The 18,450-nt window shown below is 42.2% G+C and overlaps 1 protein-coding gene across 2 annotated transcripts in view; it reads left to right on the top strand.

Annotated features, from left to right (window-relative positions):
* Window positions 1-18,450, top strand: part of ARHGAP24 (Rho GTPase activating protein 24) — a 748,539-nt gene that overhangs the window by 333,968 nt on the left and 396,121 nt on the right. For both annotated transcript variants that reach the window (XM_040417986.1, XM_040417985.1), the window contains exon 3: window positions 13,298-13,385. In XM_040417986.1, the coding sequence (XP_040273920.1) occupies window positions 13,298-13,385 (88 nt within the window). The remainder of the gene's footprint in view (window positions 1-13,297; window positions 13,386-18,450) is intronic.

Raw genomic sequence — 18,450 nt, 5'->3', positions numbered from 1 at the left:
ATGGAGCGTTCTTTAGGGATCGGAGCTGTAGTTGAGTGACCTCACCGTTTGTTCCACAACCAGATTCTGTTCCAAGGAAAGAGCACCGATTTCAGGAAGCTGATGAGAGCGAAGGAGCAAAGTTACAAACCCTGAAGGGCCTCTATATTGTGTCAGGCCAAAAGTGTTGTTATCATTCATCCCAGGAACTCCAGCCAGTTTAATGTGTTTTCCCAGGAGTGATTCTTAGACACGTACTACGTTATCAGTTAAGGGAAAGGGGGTAATTCTGTGTAATGTTGCAAGATTGCAAGCTCTTGTGTTTCACTGCAGGCTAACCCATCCTACGCACCCAAACAGTTATTCACTTTTTTTTTTAGGGTAATAACAGGTATGGCGAGGCAGAGTTAGCTCTGTTCAAACGTAGGTAAATTGCTCAAGTGTTTTCCGGCTACCATCGGAGGGTGCCATGTTGTGCGACAGGGGTCTCAGCCTCCGGGCTGAGTGTATGTAATCTAAACTTTTCCACACTTTGCACTATATTTATCAAGATTGCGGTATCTTTTTTAGCGGGAGCACCCTTTTTCCTTGTGAGTCGGAGGGTGAGCCATCCCGACCCACTTTATAATAATCTAAACTTATGTTCACTGCATTTGGGATTGTGTTTGATAACCCGTTACAGTAAAAAGTCTGTTTTACAAAAGCTGGTGTCAGAGTTGCTTTTCTCGTTCATGACTTCGTTGTATCCTGGGGAGTCCACCCCGGTACACGGCTTACATGCACATGACTTATTGATTATCTTTTATTAAAAGGGTTTTCTGAAATTTTAATACTGATGACCTATCCTAGGACAGGTTATCAGTATCCGATTGGTGGGGGTCTGACACCCGGGACCCCTTCCACTGAACTGTTTGAGAATGCATTGGCACTTCTGTGAGTGTTGCAGCCTTCTCTCAGCTTACCAAGCACAGTACCGTATATTGTACAGCGGCTGTGCTTGGTATCACGCTCAGCCCCATTCACTTCTATCGGGCCAAGCTCCTCCTAGGCCACATGACAGATGAACGTGTCGTCACTGGCCTAGGAAAAGCTGTGAGAAGGCTGCGGTGCTCACAGGAGTGCCGATACCTTCTCAAACAGCTGATCGGCAAGGATCCCGGGTGTCGGACCCCCACCGATCAGATACTGCTGACCTATCCTGAGGATAGGTCATAAGTATTAAAATTTTGGAAAACCCCTTTAACTCTTTCTGGTGGGGATGGGAAAAACAGCAATACCACCATTGAGTTTTTATGTTAGAAATTTTGCAGCATTCATTTTTCAGAATAAATAACATGATAAATGTATTCTCTGGGTCAGTTCGATTTTTCAGTAGTTTTTAGTTTTCATTTTTTACTGCATTTGCACAATAAAAACTATTCTTTTTGTTTTCACACCATTGTGACCCATAACTTTTATTTATTTTTCTTTCTAAGGCTTTTTTGTTTCAGACTGCCGCAATTATTCATTACATTACATTGCAGCAGATTTTTACCAATCTCTATTACATGGTTAATTTTATATTTGCATATTTTAGCTACGCATGCCTATGTTAATGATGTGACCATAGTAAGAAATAGGCTTTTGTATGTTTTATCTTTTACTAATGCCCTACCGCTGGATACCAACCTAAATTGGTATTTTCTGGCCTGATCTATCCTTTTGCTGGAAAAAATGTAGCCATGTAACCCTTTCTGTTACAGGTAGAATGAACTGCAATAAGCTTTCCCTGGTACATTGGAAACAGTCTCTAGTCTGGAATACTATGATCACAAAATATACTGTATAAACTAATGATATACTCACTATATAAATGAATGTGAGGTACTTAGCAAATAGATTTTGATCAAAACCATTTGTGCTCATCCACCATGGCAAGATGGTGACCTATTTAGGATGGGAACCTACACTAAATACTACCTCTTATGGTGCCGAAAGGCATTCAACAAATTTAGGGAAGGCAGGTTCTACATATACACTGAACCCACTCTGTATTTTACTTTTCCTGGTGCCAGAAGACCTCAAATGAATATAGGGAGAGCAGGCTTCAGCTTTAAGCTACGCTGATTATAAGCAGCCTGTGGTGAAGAAGCATTAGTGCAAAGAGCAAAAAACAAAAGGCAAAAAACAAAATCAGTCAGAAAATCCTATTGCGCAGGTACATGTCGCAATGACTGAAAATACAAAATCAAACACAATGCAACAGCACTCTGCATACACAAAATACATGATCACAAAATATATACAGTAAAGGAATGCTATACTCACTCTATAAATAAATGTATAGTGAGGATAGCACTAGCGTCAGACCATTTCAAGAACTCATCTCCAAATAATGATATAATAAATGCTATTTTTTCTGTATTAGCTTTTCAAGTGGGTCTGTATGCTGTCCCTACCATTAGACTTTGCACATACCATATGCTACATATGCTAGAATGCTTCAATGAGAATGCTTCCTTTTAGAGGCCTCATCAGTCTCTTTATTTGGAAACATTATTTCATGGGCCCAATTTGTTGTATTTTATGTTGTACTTTCTGCGACCTAAAGGACCTCCTCAAAGCCTTTTAAAGCTTCCTTGCTGTTTTACATTTAAACCATTTTCTAGGCCTAAACGAGGTGTAGAAAATGGTAAATGAGATGGTCCTGCTGGTCCGTCCCCTTCCCCCTCATGTCACACCCACTTTTTTAGACCTGGCGTGAGTAAGGAAAAGTCTCAGATTGTAGTGCAAAGGACCTTTGCGCCACAATCTGCGCCAGAAATACGCCTAATATGGTCATATTTCTGGTTAGTAAATGACCCCCCAAATGTGGCAGGTGATCGGTGAGACTGTACAGCTTTAAAAGCATGAAGTTAATGAAGTCAACGGCAAAATGAAGCCTTATATAATCTCTGAAGTCCATTCATGATGCTGCTTAGTCACCTGTTTCTTTCTGAAAACAAGGCCAGCGATTTCATGAAGGTGTTAGATACTGATGCGGCAACAATCTGGACAATTAATGCTGCAAATCAGAGCAAGATTCACTCATTAGCTGTTAGCGTTCATGTGACACAAAGATGCAGGTGTTCCTCCTACAGACGCAATTGACTCTTTGATTTTACATGAGTGACTTCATCTCTTTTGGCACATTTATCCTTTAAGCTTAAGAGGATTCCAAATGCTGCATTAAGCATGGTGACAGCGATTGGGTGCCCTTTGGCACAATCTGAATTATGTGCAAAATGTGACAAATAGGCTATTAAAGACATAGACATGCCCTCCAGCATCTGATATTTTATTACAAAAGTAGGCATTGCACATTTCAAGCAATCGTAGACATGACATATGCAATTTTGAATGGAAGAAATTAAGGATATCATAACAATGCTTGTCCTTTAAGAATTTAGTGCATCAATATCTGCATATTCAAAAAATAGGCAAATATGATAAGAAATTGTATAGACTAAGTGATCTTTCTTGAAGTGCTTCTGGGAAGCTGTGTTCTTCTATGTTTGAATGAGATAAAGGAGAGTCCAAAAGGATTTACAGCTTGTTTTTCTCTGGAGTTCAGCCCAAGTAAGGAAGCAACTATTTTGATGATCTTGTGGTCATATAAATGCTGCAGAATGAATTGATCCGGGTATCATGAAGTAGAAAATTTATATCTTAAAGCGTATTCCTCCCAGAATGAATTATTCAAGGATGCAATTACAATGTTGGTACTAATGTATTAGTGTATTTGTTGCAATACTGTTTATTGACCGGAGCCACCAGCCACCAGAGAAGAAGCTGCTGCCTGAGCCTGAACTCATAGTGAAAGAGCTGCATAATGTTGTGTTCACGTGCCTACAGCCAAATCTGTCAACTTAAAGGCTATGTTATGTGCATCTTTGGAGGCAATTTTTATAAATGATTACATTTTACTAATTTCTGGCAAAAAATCATATTTTCAATTGGCCTTTATTAAAAATATTAAATGTTAACAGTTTTTCTAACTGTGTTACTGGAACTTTCACTTTCACTTTGTGCTGGTCATCTAATAACCCTTATCTCTAAACTACTAAGAGTTCACAAACACTTATTTTAGCCACATTCTTATCAGTAAAATAAGGATTGAGCTTTAATGAGTGTTTATAAGGTCAGAAAGCAGAGATAATAAGCCCATCAGCTCCTCAACTGACAGAACAGAGAGAAAATCCACAGGCAGCTAGTAGAGCATGTCAGCTCTGTACACAAAAAAAAAAGGATTCCATATTGCTAATAAAGACCAATTGAAAAAAAAGATTTTTAGCTCAAAATAAGTACAATGTGTGAGGGATATGGATCATTATTTACTGGCAGCCATGATTTTCATCTGATTCACCTTTGTCAGTGTACATGCAAAATAAGTTCTCACTTCAACCCTCTGCTTGTCAGATAGCAGAGGTAGTGAACTCCACAGGGGTTCTGGCTTCAAGTAGGCCACATGCGTATGAATTCACACCTCACCCAGTCAGCCAGGAACCAATTGATGTGACAGGAAGAATCTTTCAGCATGAGGTATAAGCTATTCCCCAGTTCAATCAAATCTAGCAGACAGCATGGAACCAGTGATTTACAAGGAATTATGAATCGCCCGGCCATCACAGGCACAAACCGGATACATATTTGTGTCCCTGTGGACACGATGAACAAGCCCATGGTCTTAGTGTGGTGGTGGGAGGCCAGGGAAGAGAGATATACATATCTCCCCACAGAATCCCAAGAAACCCAATAACGGTACCATGCTTGGACTCTAATTGTAGCCGGAACCCAGGCGGGTCTGTTGGTTCCAGAACCATCTCCCTGTGACCTCCTGGTATGGAGCTATGGGCCCTAATGGGTTTTGTGGGTCCTTGGCTGCCAGCCCAGAAGAGGAGGAGGGGCCCTGTTCAGAGGCGGGGAGGGGAGGGACCTGCTACAGGTCAAAAGCCCATGCAAGCCAGCGGGCAGTGTCTTTCTATGAAAGGGGGTCACATTGTGCCATGTGTTTGGAGAGACCTGGAAACTGCTGACATCACTGCCCCCATGTGACCACAGCCAAGGACTATTACACCATCATAACCCAAAGAAACATTCATCTACCCGGTAACTGACTTGTACTCTGTGTAATACTGTTTGTACCATACTACCTGTATTCATAACCTCAGACCACTGTATATATTCTTTGTGTATAGTGTGTTATCTAGTGTGCCCTTAAGACAATTAAATATATAATTTAATCTTGTGCTGTCTTGTATCTCGATCACGAATCCCTATGTCCGTGTTTCGGCCTAGTTATAAGCTACCACGGGTTGGTTTCTAACCCTATATAATCTCGTTAGCGGACTGGGCTTATATCAAACAAGAAGCTGGTGGCAGTATACCCGGGCTGAGAAAGCGCTGTTTCACTGGGGCAGTGACCAGGGTCTCTCAGCTTGTTGCCTCTCTATGCCAGCGTGGACAGAAGGTGTCTGTGTAAACTGTACCAAGCTGACCTTACATGCTCCTCCGGGAGGGTGTATCGTCACGTCTTGGTAACCAGTGACCATACCGCATCTCGTGAGCTTGACGTAGTTGACGTCAAGCGGGCACAAGGGGTGGTATTCCTCACACAAGGCAATAATAAAAAAAACCTGTAAATAGCCTTTAACTTTCCACATAAGCACAATGCCTGCTTTGGCTGTTTATCTATAAATATATATAATTTGTCTGTATATTTTGGGTGATGTACCTTAAGCTACACGATCATAACTTGCCCAGTATATTCTTCCTTCCTTTATTCCTTCTTCCTTCCTCTTTCCGTCTCTGCCTTCCTTCCTCTCCCTCCCTCCCTCCCTCCCTCCCTTCCTTCCTTCCTTCCTACCTTAATTCCTTCCTTCCTCTTTCCTTCCCCCTTACCTCCCTTCATTTTCTCTTTTTTCCTAGTACGGTCATAGTTTCCTAAAAACTCTTACATATGGTAGTTATGTATGTAAGAAGGTAATATCATATAAACAAGGACAAACATAATGTACTAATACTGTGATCATGCAATAATTTTTTGCTTGTTTGCAGAATGCTCTATACAAATTGGAAATATCACAGAATATGCCAGCTCTTCTGGGGCAGCAATAATCTTCCTCCTTCTACTAAAATTTAGAGTCAAACAGAAAAGAAATCCAAACCCAGTGAATAAAAGAGCTACTTCTTTTTCAAGAAAATCCCTCATCACTGTCTCCACCCTTGTTGGAAACATATTTTTTCTTTATGTCTTGCAGTTTTATGACACGTCCTTTTTTAACGCAACCAGGCTAGGAGTACAATAAAAGAGGTTTAACGCTTGGTGACATTCACTTTCACATTTAAAATGCGTGACAAACTCAACACAAGTATTCTTTATTTTGTCTGAGATTCAGGTAACTATGGAGACTGGGTGAGAAGAGGTGACATCATACACTACTTCCAGGAGCTACGGGAAAATATTTTTTCTGTATACAGTATCTTGCTGAAAATGGCCAATAATAATGGGCCTTAATAACTTTGTGATTATCTTTAAGATTTATTTCATCAGGAGCTATGCTAAAAATAAGTGCCACCAATAAAATTAAGAATTGCTATATTACTATACAGAAGAACAACTAGAAAGTAGTCATGCTCACTGCATGTATGCACCAAGTCTCCGATACCAGCCTTAGTCCATACATAATACCATTGGTATGCAAAAGTAGGCTCCAGCTCACCTGTACCTTTTTTGTACCAGTCCGATTAGCAACCTTTTGTAATCCACAAAGTAAAAACCAGCACCGTTCTTAATAGCTGTGACAATCCTTTATTCTCAAGTACAGCAAGCACATGCAAATAATCATGGCACCCCGACTGTAAATGCATTTAATCATTATAAATTATTATAAACAGTGAGCTACAGTAGAACTGCTGGTATATTTTACTTGTGAAGCCAGGTACTTGGTACCATTGGTGTTCACATAGTACTTACCCTTCCTCCCCCGCAGCCGCCGTCTCCACTGCACCTCCACACGCTGCTAACTCTTTCACTGGATGTGGCCTCTTTACCTGTTCAGCTGCGAGTGCCGCGGAGACGGCGCCATCGGGGAAGAGAGGGTAAGTACTATGTGAAACGTCTTCCCTCCGCAGGTTAGTACCATGGACTAATTAGAGGAAATGATCAGAAAACCTCTTTAATACAAAATGGTTTATGAATGCACTGCACTTTGTCTTGCATTTTTTTCCATTAAATTTATGCAGGGTTTTTTTCTGCAGTTGTTTTCCATTTGCTTCTAGAGATCAGCTCTAGAGGTCAACGAAACATGATTAAAAAAAAGACATTTATAAATCAGATAGATAACCCACTCTTCTATGTGCCTAACTGCCGCTACCCAGCTCTATATTTGTCAGAATAGCTACCCATGTGCAAGGCAGTTTCTATATCACTGTGTGCTATTATTTTATGTCTAGAATTTTTATATCAGTGTGTCTCAACATAGCTATGTCAATAACCCTCAATGTAAATAAGTTACCTCCAGGTAGTCCAAAGGCCAGATGATATACTCTGCTGCTCATTAAAGGGTTTCTATCACTTCGTTTCACCTATTTAGCTTTCAGACACTAGCGATCCGCTAGTGTCTGCTTTATCTAACCATCCTAATATAAGAGCTTATTGTCCTGCCGTTTAGCTAAAAAAATAACTTATATAGATATGCAAATGAGCCCCTAGGTGCTATGGAGGCGTGATTAGCACCTAGAGGCTCCGTCTACCTTAACAAACTGCCGCCGCCCAGCGCGTCCCTCCAGCCCGCCCATCTCCTCCGGAATGCGATGCTCCTCGTATTCGGCGCATGCGCAGTGAATGTCTGACCGCTTCCCTGCTCAGACATCTCCACTGCGCCTGTTCCTCGGAGCACTATGACGTCATCGGCGCAGGCGCAGTGGAGATGTCTGAGCAGGGAAGCGATCAGACATTCACTGCGCATGCGCCGAATACGAGGAGCATCGCATTCCGGAGGAGATGGGCGGGCTGGAGGGACGCGCTGGGCGGCGGCAGTTTGTTAAGGTAGACGGAGCCTCTAGGTGCTAATCACGCCCCCATAGCACCTAGAGGCTCATTTGCATATCTATATAAGTTATTTTTTTAGCTAAACGGCAGGACAATAAGCTCTTATATTAGGGTGGTTAAATAGAGCAGACACTAGCGGATCGCTAGTGTCTGAAAGCTAAATAGGTGAAACGAAGTGATAGAAACCCTTTAAATGCATCGCATGAGGCAGCACGGTGGCTCAGTGGTTAGCACTGGTGCCTTGCTGCACTCAGGTCCTAGTTTAAAATCTGACCATGGACTATATCTGCATGGAGTTTGTATGTTCTCCCCATGTTTGCATGGGTTTCCTCTGGGTACTCTGGTTTCCTCCCACACTCCAAAAACATACTGATACCCTATCTCTCAGATGGAGCAGATTACTCTTACTTTATATGTTGTAGCAGTCTTTTGCCATCTTTTTCACCAGCTCTAATATGTTTTAGACCAATATTTCCCCAGTAGTGGTATGTGTCTGACTACTTTCCAGGCTCTGTATATGCCATATGACTTCCTTCTCTCCAGTGTGCCAGACCACACTTATACCAGCTCTTTTATATGCAAGACAACTTCTTACCTCATATGCGAGACAAGAACTAACCCTGGTTTAATGTTTCTAACATCAACTGCCAGTTAGTGAAAAAATCATTGAAAATATTACCATATATTTCCAAATACATCAGTCAGTAAATGAAGATTTGGTCAAATATCAGAAATTCAGATTCTTTTTTTTTAGAGATTTTCACAGTTATCCACTACATCCCTCAACCTTTGACGCACTTGGATTCCTTGAGTATTGAAACCTCCCCGTGCTGGAAAAGCCTAAGGGTAAGACCACACGGTGTGGTTGTGATGTGGTCATGCTGCAGTTAGGAACCTCTCATGTCATTTCCCGATAGAAGTCAATGGGGAAATAGGTTTCTGAGACAGACTTGGCACTTTTACATCACACAGACTTTGATGTACATGAATTCCTTGAGTATTTAAAGTGTAAATGCCACCTCCCTATGCTTGAGAAGCCTAAGGGTATGACCACATGATGTGGTTGTGTTGCAGTCATGATCCGGTTAGGAACACGTCATCTCAATAGAAGTCAATGGGGAAATAGGTTTCTGAGATAGATGTGGCACTTTTGAAATGAAGATAAATGTGATGACTGCACCTTGACCACACATAAAACATGTCCAGCCACTTGTGGCTGCTGATCTTATGGGTTATACAATTGAGTAGCTGCTTGCTGTGTATTTTTAACATATTTTACCGCATATCACTATTAGAGAAGTATTTTGGTGTAGTGGTTTCAGAGATAGCATAGATTACATATGTTCTTCTTATATAAATTCAAATGTATGAAGGCATTTTTCCTATGAATATGGTCTATCAAAGCTACGGTATATGAAATTCCATATATAATATCTTATTTTTATTGGTCTATTAAAATGTTAGTCATTGAAAAACATCCAAAAACTATTTTGTCCTAAGCAAACATGAATCAAACCACCTGCCACAATTATTGCATCTGTTATGAACTTGGCAGAGATGGCAAAACCCAGATTCCAGCCATCTGTTGAGTCGGGAACAACTGGACTATGCACCCATGGTGAATGGAAACAGTGATAGCTGACTATATACAGCCAGACATGACTTGAGCCTGTTATCTTTGGCATGCTCCATTCTTTATTTGTCGCTTAAAGTTAAAATGTTTGGATCGAAGCTGTATAATTTCTCTTTGGCTGTCATTCTACCTAGTTATATTACCCTCTAATGCCACAGAGGAACATAACTCAGGCCTGGCTCTATCCAACACTATGAAGCACTGCCAGTCAGTAGGTCATAGTATATGGTCTAATAGGTGGGAGCTACATTAGCAGATGGTTTGGAATTTAAGGTATTGCATGTAAAAACTAGCTGAATGTATACATGATGCATCTAATGACTGGTGCTGTTTAGTATAAGACTTTTTGTGTATAAACTTTCTTCAGGTTAAGATAAACTTGTATTTCTTGCTCAATCCCACGTACTGTCAAAATTCCCCTGGTTTAAAGGGAACCTGTAACCATGAAAACGCAGTACAATTTGCACTCAGCAGCTTATAGAGTACAAGGAGCTGAGCTGGTTGATATACATTAGTCAGTGGGAAAAGATTTTCTATAACTTGTATTTCATTTATTTAAATCTCTGCTTATTCTGAGCTACGGAGTAACGTGGATGGTCCTAATTGGTGACTCACAGCTATCTGTGTAAGAAAAATCACATAGGGAAGGCTGTCAATTACTAATTAGGAACACCCACATGACTCCTTAGCTCAGAATGAGCAGAGATTTAGATGAATGAACTACAAGTTATAGAAAATCCTTTCCCACAAACCTATATACCAATCTGCTCAGCTCCTCCTGCTCTATAACCTGCTGCCTGCAGGTTTTACTGTATTTTCATGGTGACAGGTTCCACAAGATGGGTTCCTGGGTATGATGCAGGTTAGAGAAAATAACTGTTGCATAGACAAAATGCTGAGGAGTTTGTAGAAATGAAAAAATAATAGCCGTATAAAAGGTTTCTAAGATAAGCTAAATGTTCGACAGATTGATCTATCCATATTATGGAATGAAATAGCAATGGAAATTATGGAGCATCTTACATAACCCAGGGTGCCACGTCTCGGTTATTTTTCCTAGAAATTTAAGAGTAAATTGATAACTGGGTGGTACCAGTAGGAGGGGAGGGGGGGGGGTCCCTACACACTCTGACACTGACCAATCAGTGCTGAGAGTGCCAGAAAGTGACAGCTTCTCTTTAAACCATTGCATTTTTAAAAGAGCCTTGCAGATTTTATATAAGTGATTCGTTTTTGAGTAGTAACTCTTTAAATATTTAGTGTTATTTTATTATCAAGTCTTTGGGTTGCAGGTAGGCTTGAGAAAATCGGGTTCAGATGCTCTATCCAAATCCGATTCCTTTGAAAACTTTGTTTACAATATCTCCTCCGTAGTGCGCTAAAATTATGGGCTCCGCTGAGTTCCTTGAAAATCTTGCTGCAAATAACGCAAGACGAAGCAAGTCTATGAAGTTACACTTTGGTTAAGCACATATAAATTATATAAATGACAGTTTTAAAATTTCATAAACAAAGCTGAGCTCAGCTTCGAATTTTGAAACAGTAATTGATGCTTATAACTGAAGTGTAACGTCATAGACGGAGCAAATCTCGCGTTATTTGCAAGATTTTCAAGGACTCAGCGGAGCCCATACATTTTAGCGCATTATGGTGGAGATATTGTAAACAAAGTTTTCAAACTAATCGGGTTCGGATAGAGCAATCCGAACCTGATTCGCTCAACGCTAGTTGCAGGCATTCCTAAACAATTAGGGTAGGCCACACGTTCAGGTTGCAGCTTTAAAAAAAAAATCCGGAGTTAATCATAACAGGAGAGAAAGTATAAAGGACAGAAGTCACTCCTGATTTTGGCTTCCAAAACTGCATCAGGAAACCCGATTGTGTGGTTGTACCATAAGGTTAGGGTTCCACAGCAACATGGCATCACCAAGGAATAATACAAATAGCAGGATAACAGTAGCTGTGGCCTAACCTTAAAATTGTCTGTATTGGACAGACAGGACAATTGCAGGACACTGAATATATTGAGTTGCATGCAGGGATGGACTGGGACAATAAAGTGGCCCTGGACTTCAGCCAGACCGGCCCACTTTATTTTTCCCAAACACACTAAAAAAAAAACATAAGTAAAAACATTCCACTGTAAGTATAAACAGGTTTTTTATTTTTACTCTTAATTTAATAATAAATAAGGAAAACAGTTATGGAGAGGATCTGTGGATGGCACTGTTATGGAGGGGATCTGTGGATGGCACTGTTATGGGGGGATCTGTGGATGGCACTGTTATAGAGGGGGATCTGTGGATGACACATACCGTATATAGCATCTTATGCTATGTGTCATCCACAGATACCCCTCCATAACAGTGCCATTCACAGATACCCTCCATAACAGTGCCATCCACAGATCCCCCCCATAACAGTCATCCACAGATCCCCCCATAACAGTGTCATCCACAGATCCCCTCCATAACAGTGTCATCCACAGATCCCCCTCCATAATGGTGCCATCCACAGATCCCCCCCATAAGTGTCATCCACAGACCCCCCCCCCATAAGTGTCATCCACATGACAGACCCCCCCCCCATAACAGTGCCATCCACGGATCCCCCTCCCTATAACAGTGCCGTCATCCATAGATCCCCCTCCCCGCCACTCACAGTAGTATACATTAATAAATCGGTATCCGGCTGCAGGCTGCAGACAGTAACTTTAATTTTAACACAGCGCTCATCTCTTTACTACCTTACATTCAGGCTCAGCTCCCACCTCCAGCCTCCAGTAACAAGTGCGGGCGGCAGCGCTCACTCACTGACGTCACGCGCCTGCGCCGCCTAGTGGGAGGAGCAGGCGTGTGACGTCAGTGAGTGAGCGCCGCCCCCACACTGCCTGCTGTTACTGGAGCTTTACCCCCCTGATGGCGGCCCTGGCCGGCCCATAATTCGATCGGCCCACCGGGATTCTCCCGGTACTCCCGATGGCCAGTCCATCGCTGGTTGCATGTACACCTAGGGTGCTCTCAAGATGTATGTGGCAAAAGTAGATCACTGTTTCTTTTTCAGTGGATGTGGTATGAATAGGGAAAAAAAAAGAGAAAAAAAAAACTACAACACTTCTATAGAATATAGCCAGAAGAAGGTGTACTCTCTAATGCCTCCTGCAGAACAAGGTAACCCACCTACAGTGTAAAAGAATTTAGGGGTAAGGCTAAGCAGTAGGTAAAAAATATAGAGGAGATTTATTAAAATTGGTGTAAATGCTCATAGAAACCAATCAACTTCCATCTTTCATTGCTCAGAGCTTCTTTGGAAAATGAAAGGTGGAATCTGATTGGTTGCTGTGGGCAGCTAAGCCAGTTTTCCTTTACACCAGTTCTGGTAAATTTACCCCACTCTGTAAAGCATATACTGTACATATATAATATGCAGGCAAATGATATTTACATTTTAGAAGTTCTTGAAGCGCTTTTTTGGAATTGAAAGCTCAGTGTCAGAGAACTCATTGTTTTCTATTCCCTAGCCTTTGAGTTTCAAATGAATATTTATCATCAGTTATGGAATGGTCCCCAGTATAATTCTCCATAATTTACAATGTATTTACATTTTCTTTTCAGGGCACTATATTTCTTCCTGGAAACAGAGTGGTCGAGCATCCATGTAATGAGGAAAGCCCAGGGAAATTCTTATTTGAAGTGGTTCCAGGTAAGGCCTTGTTCAAAAAATATCCAATATTACTTTTTGAAGTTCTAGATCAGAGATGCTCAACCTGCGGTTCTCCAGCTGTTGGAAAACTACAACTCCCAGCATACACATACAGCCTACAGCTATCATCTTACTGCAGGGCATGGTGGAAGTTGTAGTTTTACAAAAGCTGGAGGTCCGCAGGTTGGGCATTCCTGTTTTAGATTACTTATAATAATTGGTTTAGAGATTATTCTGCCTGTGCATGTTAGGAACAGCTTATTAATAGTTTTTTCCAGGATTTTTTAACCGATGACCTATCCTACATAGTTAATATAGTTGAAAAAGACATAAGTCCATCAAGTTCAAACAAGGGATAGGTGGGGACGTGAATCCCAGAAGGAAGTGGGAGCAGCTGTTTGAAAAAAGGTACCAGTGTTCATGTGAGGGCCGCTGCCTTCTCTGTGCTTACCAAGCACAGCGCCGTACATTGTATAGAAGCTGTGCTTGGTATCGTGCTCAGTCCCATTCACTTCTATGGGGTCGAGCTGCTTCTAGTCCACGTGACACATGAATGTGTCATCACTGACCTAGGAAATTGCAGAAAAGCAGCCTTCTCATATAGCTGATCAGTGGGGGTCCTGGGTGTCAAACCCCCACCGATCAGATACTGATGACCTATGCAGAGTCATCAGTATAAAAAGCTCAGAAAACCCTTTAAGGATCATTTCTATCTATCCGATCAGAATTTCTTTATGCCTTTTTCTAATTCTTCCATATGGAACTTTTGTCAGGTTATACATCTAAAGTTTTAAAACTATTTTCCCTAGCTAATGGATGCATTTATATTACCCACCCAATGTATGTAAAGATATTGCAAGCACCAACTTTACAGATGGTACGTTACTCTTTCTGGGCAAATAGTGTAGCATGACGTTCTGATACACCTTTTTTAATTGCATATTTTTATTCAAGTTTTTTTTTGTAATCCTAAAATGAATCAATAATGAACACCCTACAGAGCAACCTCCATTGCTCTACCCCCCAAAAGAAATATAACAGTTCAAGCATGCAAGTCCATGTGCAAAGCAAACTTGTTGAATTGCCGGTGTGTAGAGCAGATCAAGGAGTTAGAGTCACCTGAAACATAATATGTTTGTAACAAATAATAAGTGTTAAAACCATATGATCCACCATGACACACTACTAAAATAAAGTCAGTGGCTGTTTTGGCCACTACACAAACCATGAAATTGTGTGGGTCCCCAGGGATCAAGAGAGCCCACTGCTGCCCCTGGCAGCTGGGTCTCCCTGGCAGTGGCACCTCTTTCAACGGCATCCACATTCTCAGGACATGGCAGTTAAATAAAATAGTGAAGCAGTGAGATGTCAGATTTTTGCTCCACCATTCACTCTGCGACCAGTGGTTTGCTGCAAGCCGGCACGATGAAGTGACGTTGTCACATCTGCTGCCCCTACCTACTGGACAGACCAGATCAGATCTTCATGTAGAGATCTGCTCCATTAATTGTAGGAACGTGGGCTAGGTGAATATGCCCTATATGGGGGTGGGGAGGATTGCATTCAGAGGCCATTATACTGTTTGAGGGCCACATGTAGGGGGCATTAAACTGTATGAGAAGCACATGGTGGGGCATTGTATAGTATAATAGCCCCTTTATGTGCTCCTCATACACTATAGTGCCCTCTACATGTGCCTCTCAAACAGTATAATGCCCTCTACATGTGCCCCTCATACAGTATAATTTGTACATACATGTGACTGGTATCCCTAGATATAACTTTGCTTGGGCCCCCAGAAATGCCAAACTGGACCCTGAATAACGTAACATATTGTCAGATTGTGGCTTGTTACATCTGTACAGCATACCCTTGACTATCTGTTTGCATGGATAGTGTCAGATGACGAACATTTCCAGTCTAATAGAGGTGAAAATGTCACCATATATGTGTGTGGTTCTGTCCACTAAAATATTAGGGAGCCACTGAGTTGGCTGTCTCCGTAACTCCCATATGTTGCCTCACACGTCTCTCTTCTGTGTGGCTGGGACCTCAAATGGGATCCCAGAGTTGGGATAGGAGCTCCTACCAAATATTTTATTTACGGGACTAAACCAACCTGTCACACCGGTGACAGGTTTTAGAAGGTCTGAAAGATTATCTGCACATTAGTGATCTGACAGCCTCATTTCGTTTTGGTTTCACTTTGTCTGTGTGTTGCTTGTATGTCCACACCTCCTGTTCAGGTGTGGATCATGTGACCTTTACCTCCCCCTATTTAGTCTGACTTTACCCATCACTCCTTGCTCTGGATAGCTTCATTTGGTTTTTGGAAGACCTGGAGTGTGGTTCTAGTTGAAGTCCTGTTAATCCATCATCCATCATCCATCAGCCTCAGAAGTTAAGTGTTCTCTAAATGCCAAGGTGCTCTCTAAATTGGATCTGAGGGGGGGCATATAATCTGGTAAGGATCAAGGAGGGGGATGAGTGGAAGACGCATTTAATACCCCTGAGGTGCATTTTTCTCTAAAAAACTCTCGACTGCTGAAAAGAATTATGATGTGGGGAATAGGGAATTGCTGGCCATTAAGTTGGCGTTCTAGGAATGGCGGCATTGGTTGAAAAAAGCAATTCATCCTATTACGGTAATTACGGATCACAAGAATCTGGCCTACTTGGAGTCGGCTAAGTGACTGAACCCAAGGCTGGCCAGATGGTCATTGTTTTTCACCAGATTTAACTTCATCGTCACTTACCACCCTGGGGTTAAGAACGTCAAGGCGGATGCTTTGTCACGTAGCTTTCCTGGGGGGGAGGTGAGTCTAATGACCTTAGTCCCATTTTATCTGAAGGGGTGGTTATATCCGCTCTTTATCCCGATCTCGAGGCCAGGGTGTTGGAGGCACATGAGGATGCTCCGGACTCTTGTCCTGAGGGGAAGTTGTTGGTTCCCGCCGAATTACGTCACAAGGTCTTCGAGGAACATCACTGTACAGTGCTTGCTGGACATCCTGGGAGTAGATCGATTGTCGATCTCATCTCTCGCAGATTCTGGTGGCTGGGGTTGTGTAAGTGTATTGAGGACTATGTGTCAGCCTGTGGTACCTGTGCACGTGCAAAGGTGACACATACTCGGCCTTCCGGATCTCTGCTTCTATTGCCCATCCTGTCCAGACCTTGGACCCATTTGTCCATGGATTTTATCACGGATTTACCGAATTCTTCGGGAAAGACCGTGATTCTGGTGGTTGTCGATCGTTTTAGTAAAATGGCACACTTTATTGCATTACCTAGTCTACCCAATGCTAAAACTCTTGCGCAGGTGTTTGTCGACAACATCGTGAAACTACATGACATTCCCTCTGGTGTGGTGTCCGATAGAGGGACTTAGTTTGTTTCCAGATTTTGGAGAGCGTTCTGTACTCGTCTGGGTGTACAATTGTCCTTCTCTTCGGCTTTTCATCCTCAGTCGAACAGACAGACGGAGCGCACTAATCAGAATCTTGAGACTTATTTGAGATGTTTTGTTTCAGAGAATCAGGAAGAGTGGTCTTCATTTTTGTCGTTAGCTGAGTTTGCTATAAATAACCTCAGACAGGAATCCACTGATAAGTCGCCGTTTTTTGGGGCATATGGGTTCCATCCACAGTTTGGTACATTTTCTGGTGCTCATAATTCTGGCATTCCGGAGGAGGAACGATTTTCCTCTTCTTTGTCTTCTATTTGGCGGAAAATCCAAAATAACCTGGAAAAGATGGGCAACAGGTATAAGCGTGCAGCTGACAGGAAACGTATGAGTGGTCCAGACCTGAGAGTGGGTGATTCTGTGTGGCTGTCTACAAGAAACATTAAACTTAAGGTACCTTCTTGGAAGTTGGGACCAAGATTTATTGGTCCATATAAGATCACTGCCATTGTTAACCCTGTAGCCTTCCGTCTTAAACTTCCTCAGGCATTGAAAATCCATAATGTTTTTCATAAATCGTTGTTAAAGAAATGTGTTGAACCTGTTGAGCCGTCCTCCTTGCCTCCCGCTCCTGTCATAGTGGACGGCAATTTAGAATTTCAGATCAGCAGGATTGTGGACTCCCGAGTTCTCCGGAGATCCCTCCAGTATCTCGTTCATTGGAGAGGGTACGGACCAGAGGAGAGGATGTGGGTTCCCGTGACCGATGTTAATGCTAGTCGTCTGGTGAGAGCATTCCACAGAGCTCACCCTGATAAGGTCGGTCCTGGGTGCCAGAGGTCACCCGTAGAAGGGGGGGGGGGGTACTGTTACACCGGTGACAGGTTTTAGAAGGTCTGAAAGATTATCTGCACATTAGTGATCTAACAGCCTCTTTTGGGTTTTGGTTTCACTTTGTCTGTGTGTTGCTTGTATGTCCACACCTCCTGTTCAGGTGTGGATCATGTGACCTTTACCTCCCCCTATTTAGTCTGACTTTACCCATCACTCCTTGCTCTGGATAGCTTCATTTGATTTTTGGAAGAGCTGGAGTGTGGTTCTAGTTGAAGTCCTGTTCATCCATTATCCATCATCCATCAGCCTCAGAAGTTAAGTGTTCCGCTTGTTGTATTTTGTATTCCCCCACCTTTGTTGTTTACTAGGCCTCAGCGAGATGCTGGTTCCTTCACCAGGGAAGGAGCGGGTTTTCTCTGCCCTGTCATTACCATTAGGGCATCCGAGGGCCACCAGGGTTTTCTATGTTCCTGTGTATGGGCATCTCTACCATCGAGAGGTGCCCATACGGATAGGAGTTAGGGCTAGGACCAGGGTTTTATAGATAGTGACCCTTATTCTTCCCTAGCGGTGAGGCCTAGTGTCTTTTCCCTTCCTTCTTGTTGTCTTTTGGTGTTCTCCCCTACTACATCCGTGACACAACCTCAGTCCAGCCCTGAAGGGGATCTTGATAAAGGCCAATAAAGAATCACATTAAATATGCCCCAATGTCCAAACCTACTATAAGGAGTTTCAATTATATTATATACAAGAATCTGTTGGGTTATCGTCCAGTAGTATTATAGAAATGGATTGCTTCATGTCTTCCTGCAAGTATGCATCTGT

The sequence above is a fragment of the Bufo bufo genome, chromosome 2 (assembly GCF_905171765.1).
Source record: "Bufo bufo chromosome 2, aBufBuf1.1, whole genome shotgun sequence".
NCBI classification, from domain to species: Eukaryota; Metazoa; Chordata; class Amphibia; order Anura; family Bufonidae; genus Bufo; species Bufo bufo.
This window is presented reverse-complemented; position numbering and strand designations above follow the sequence as displayed.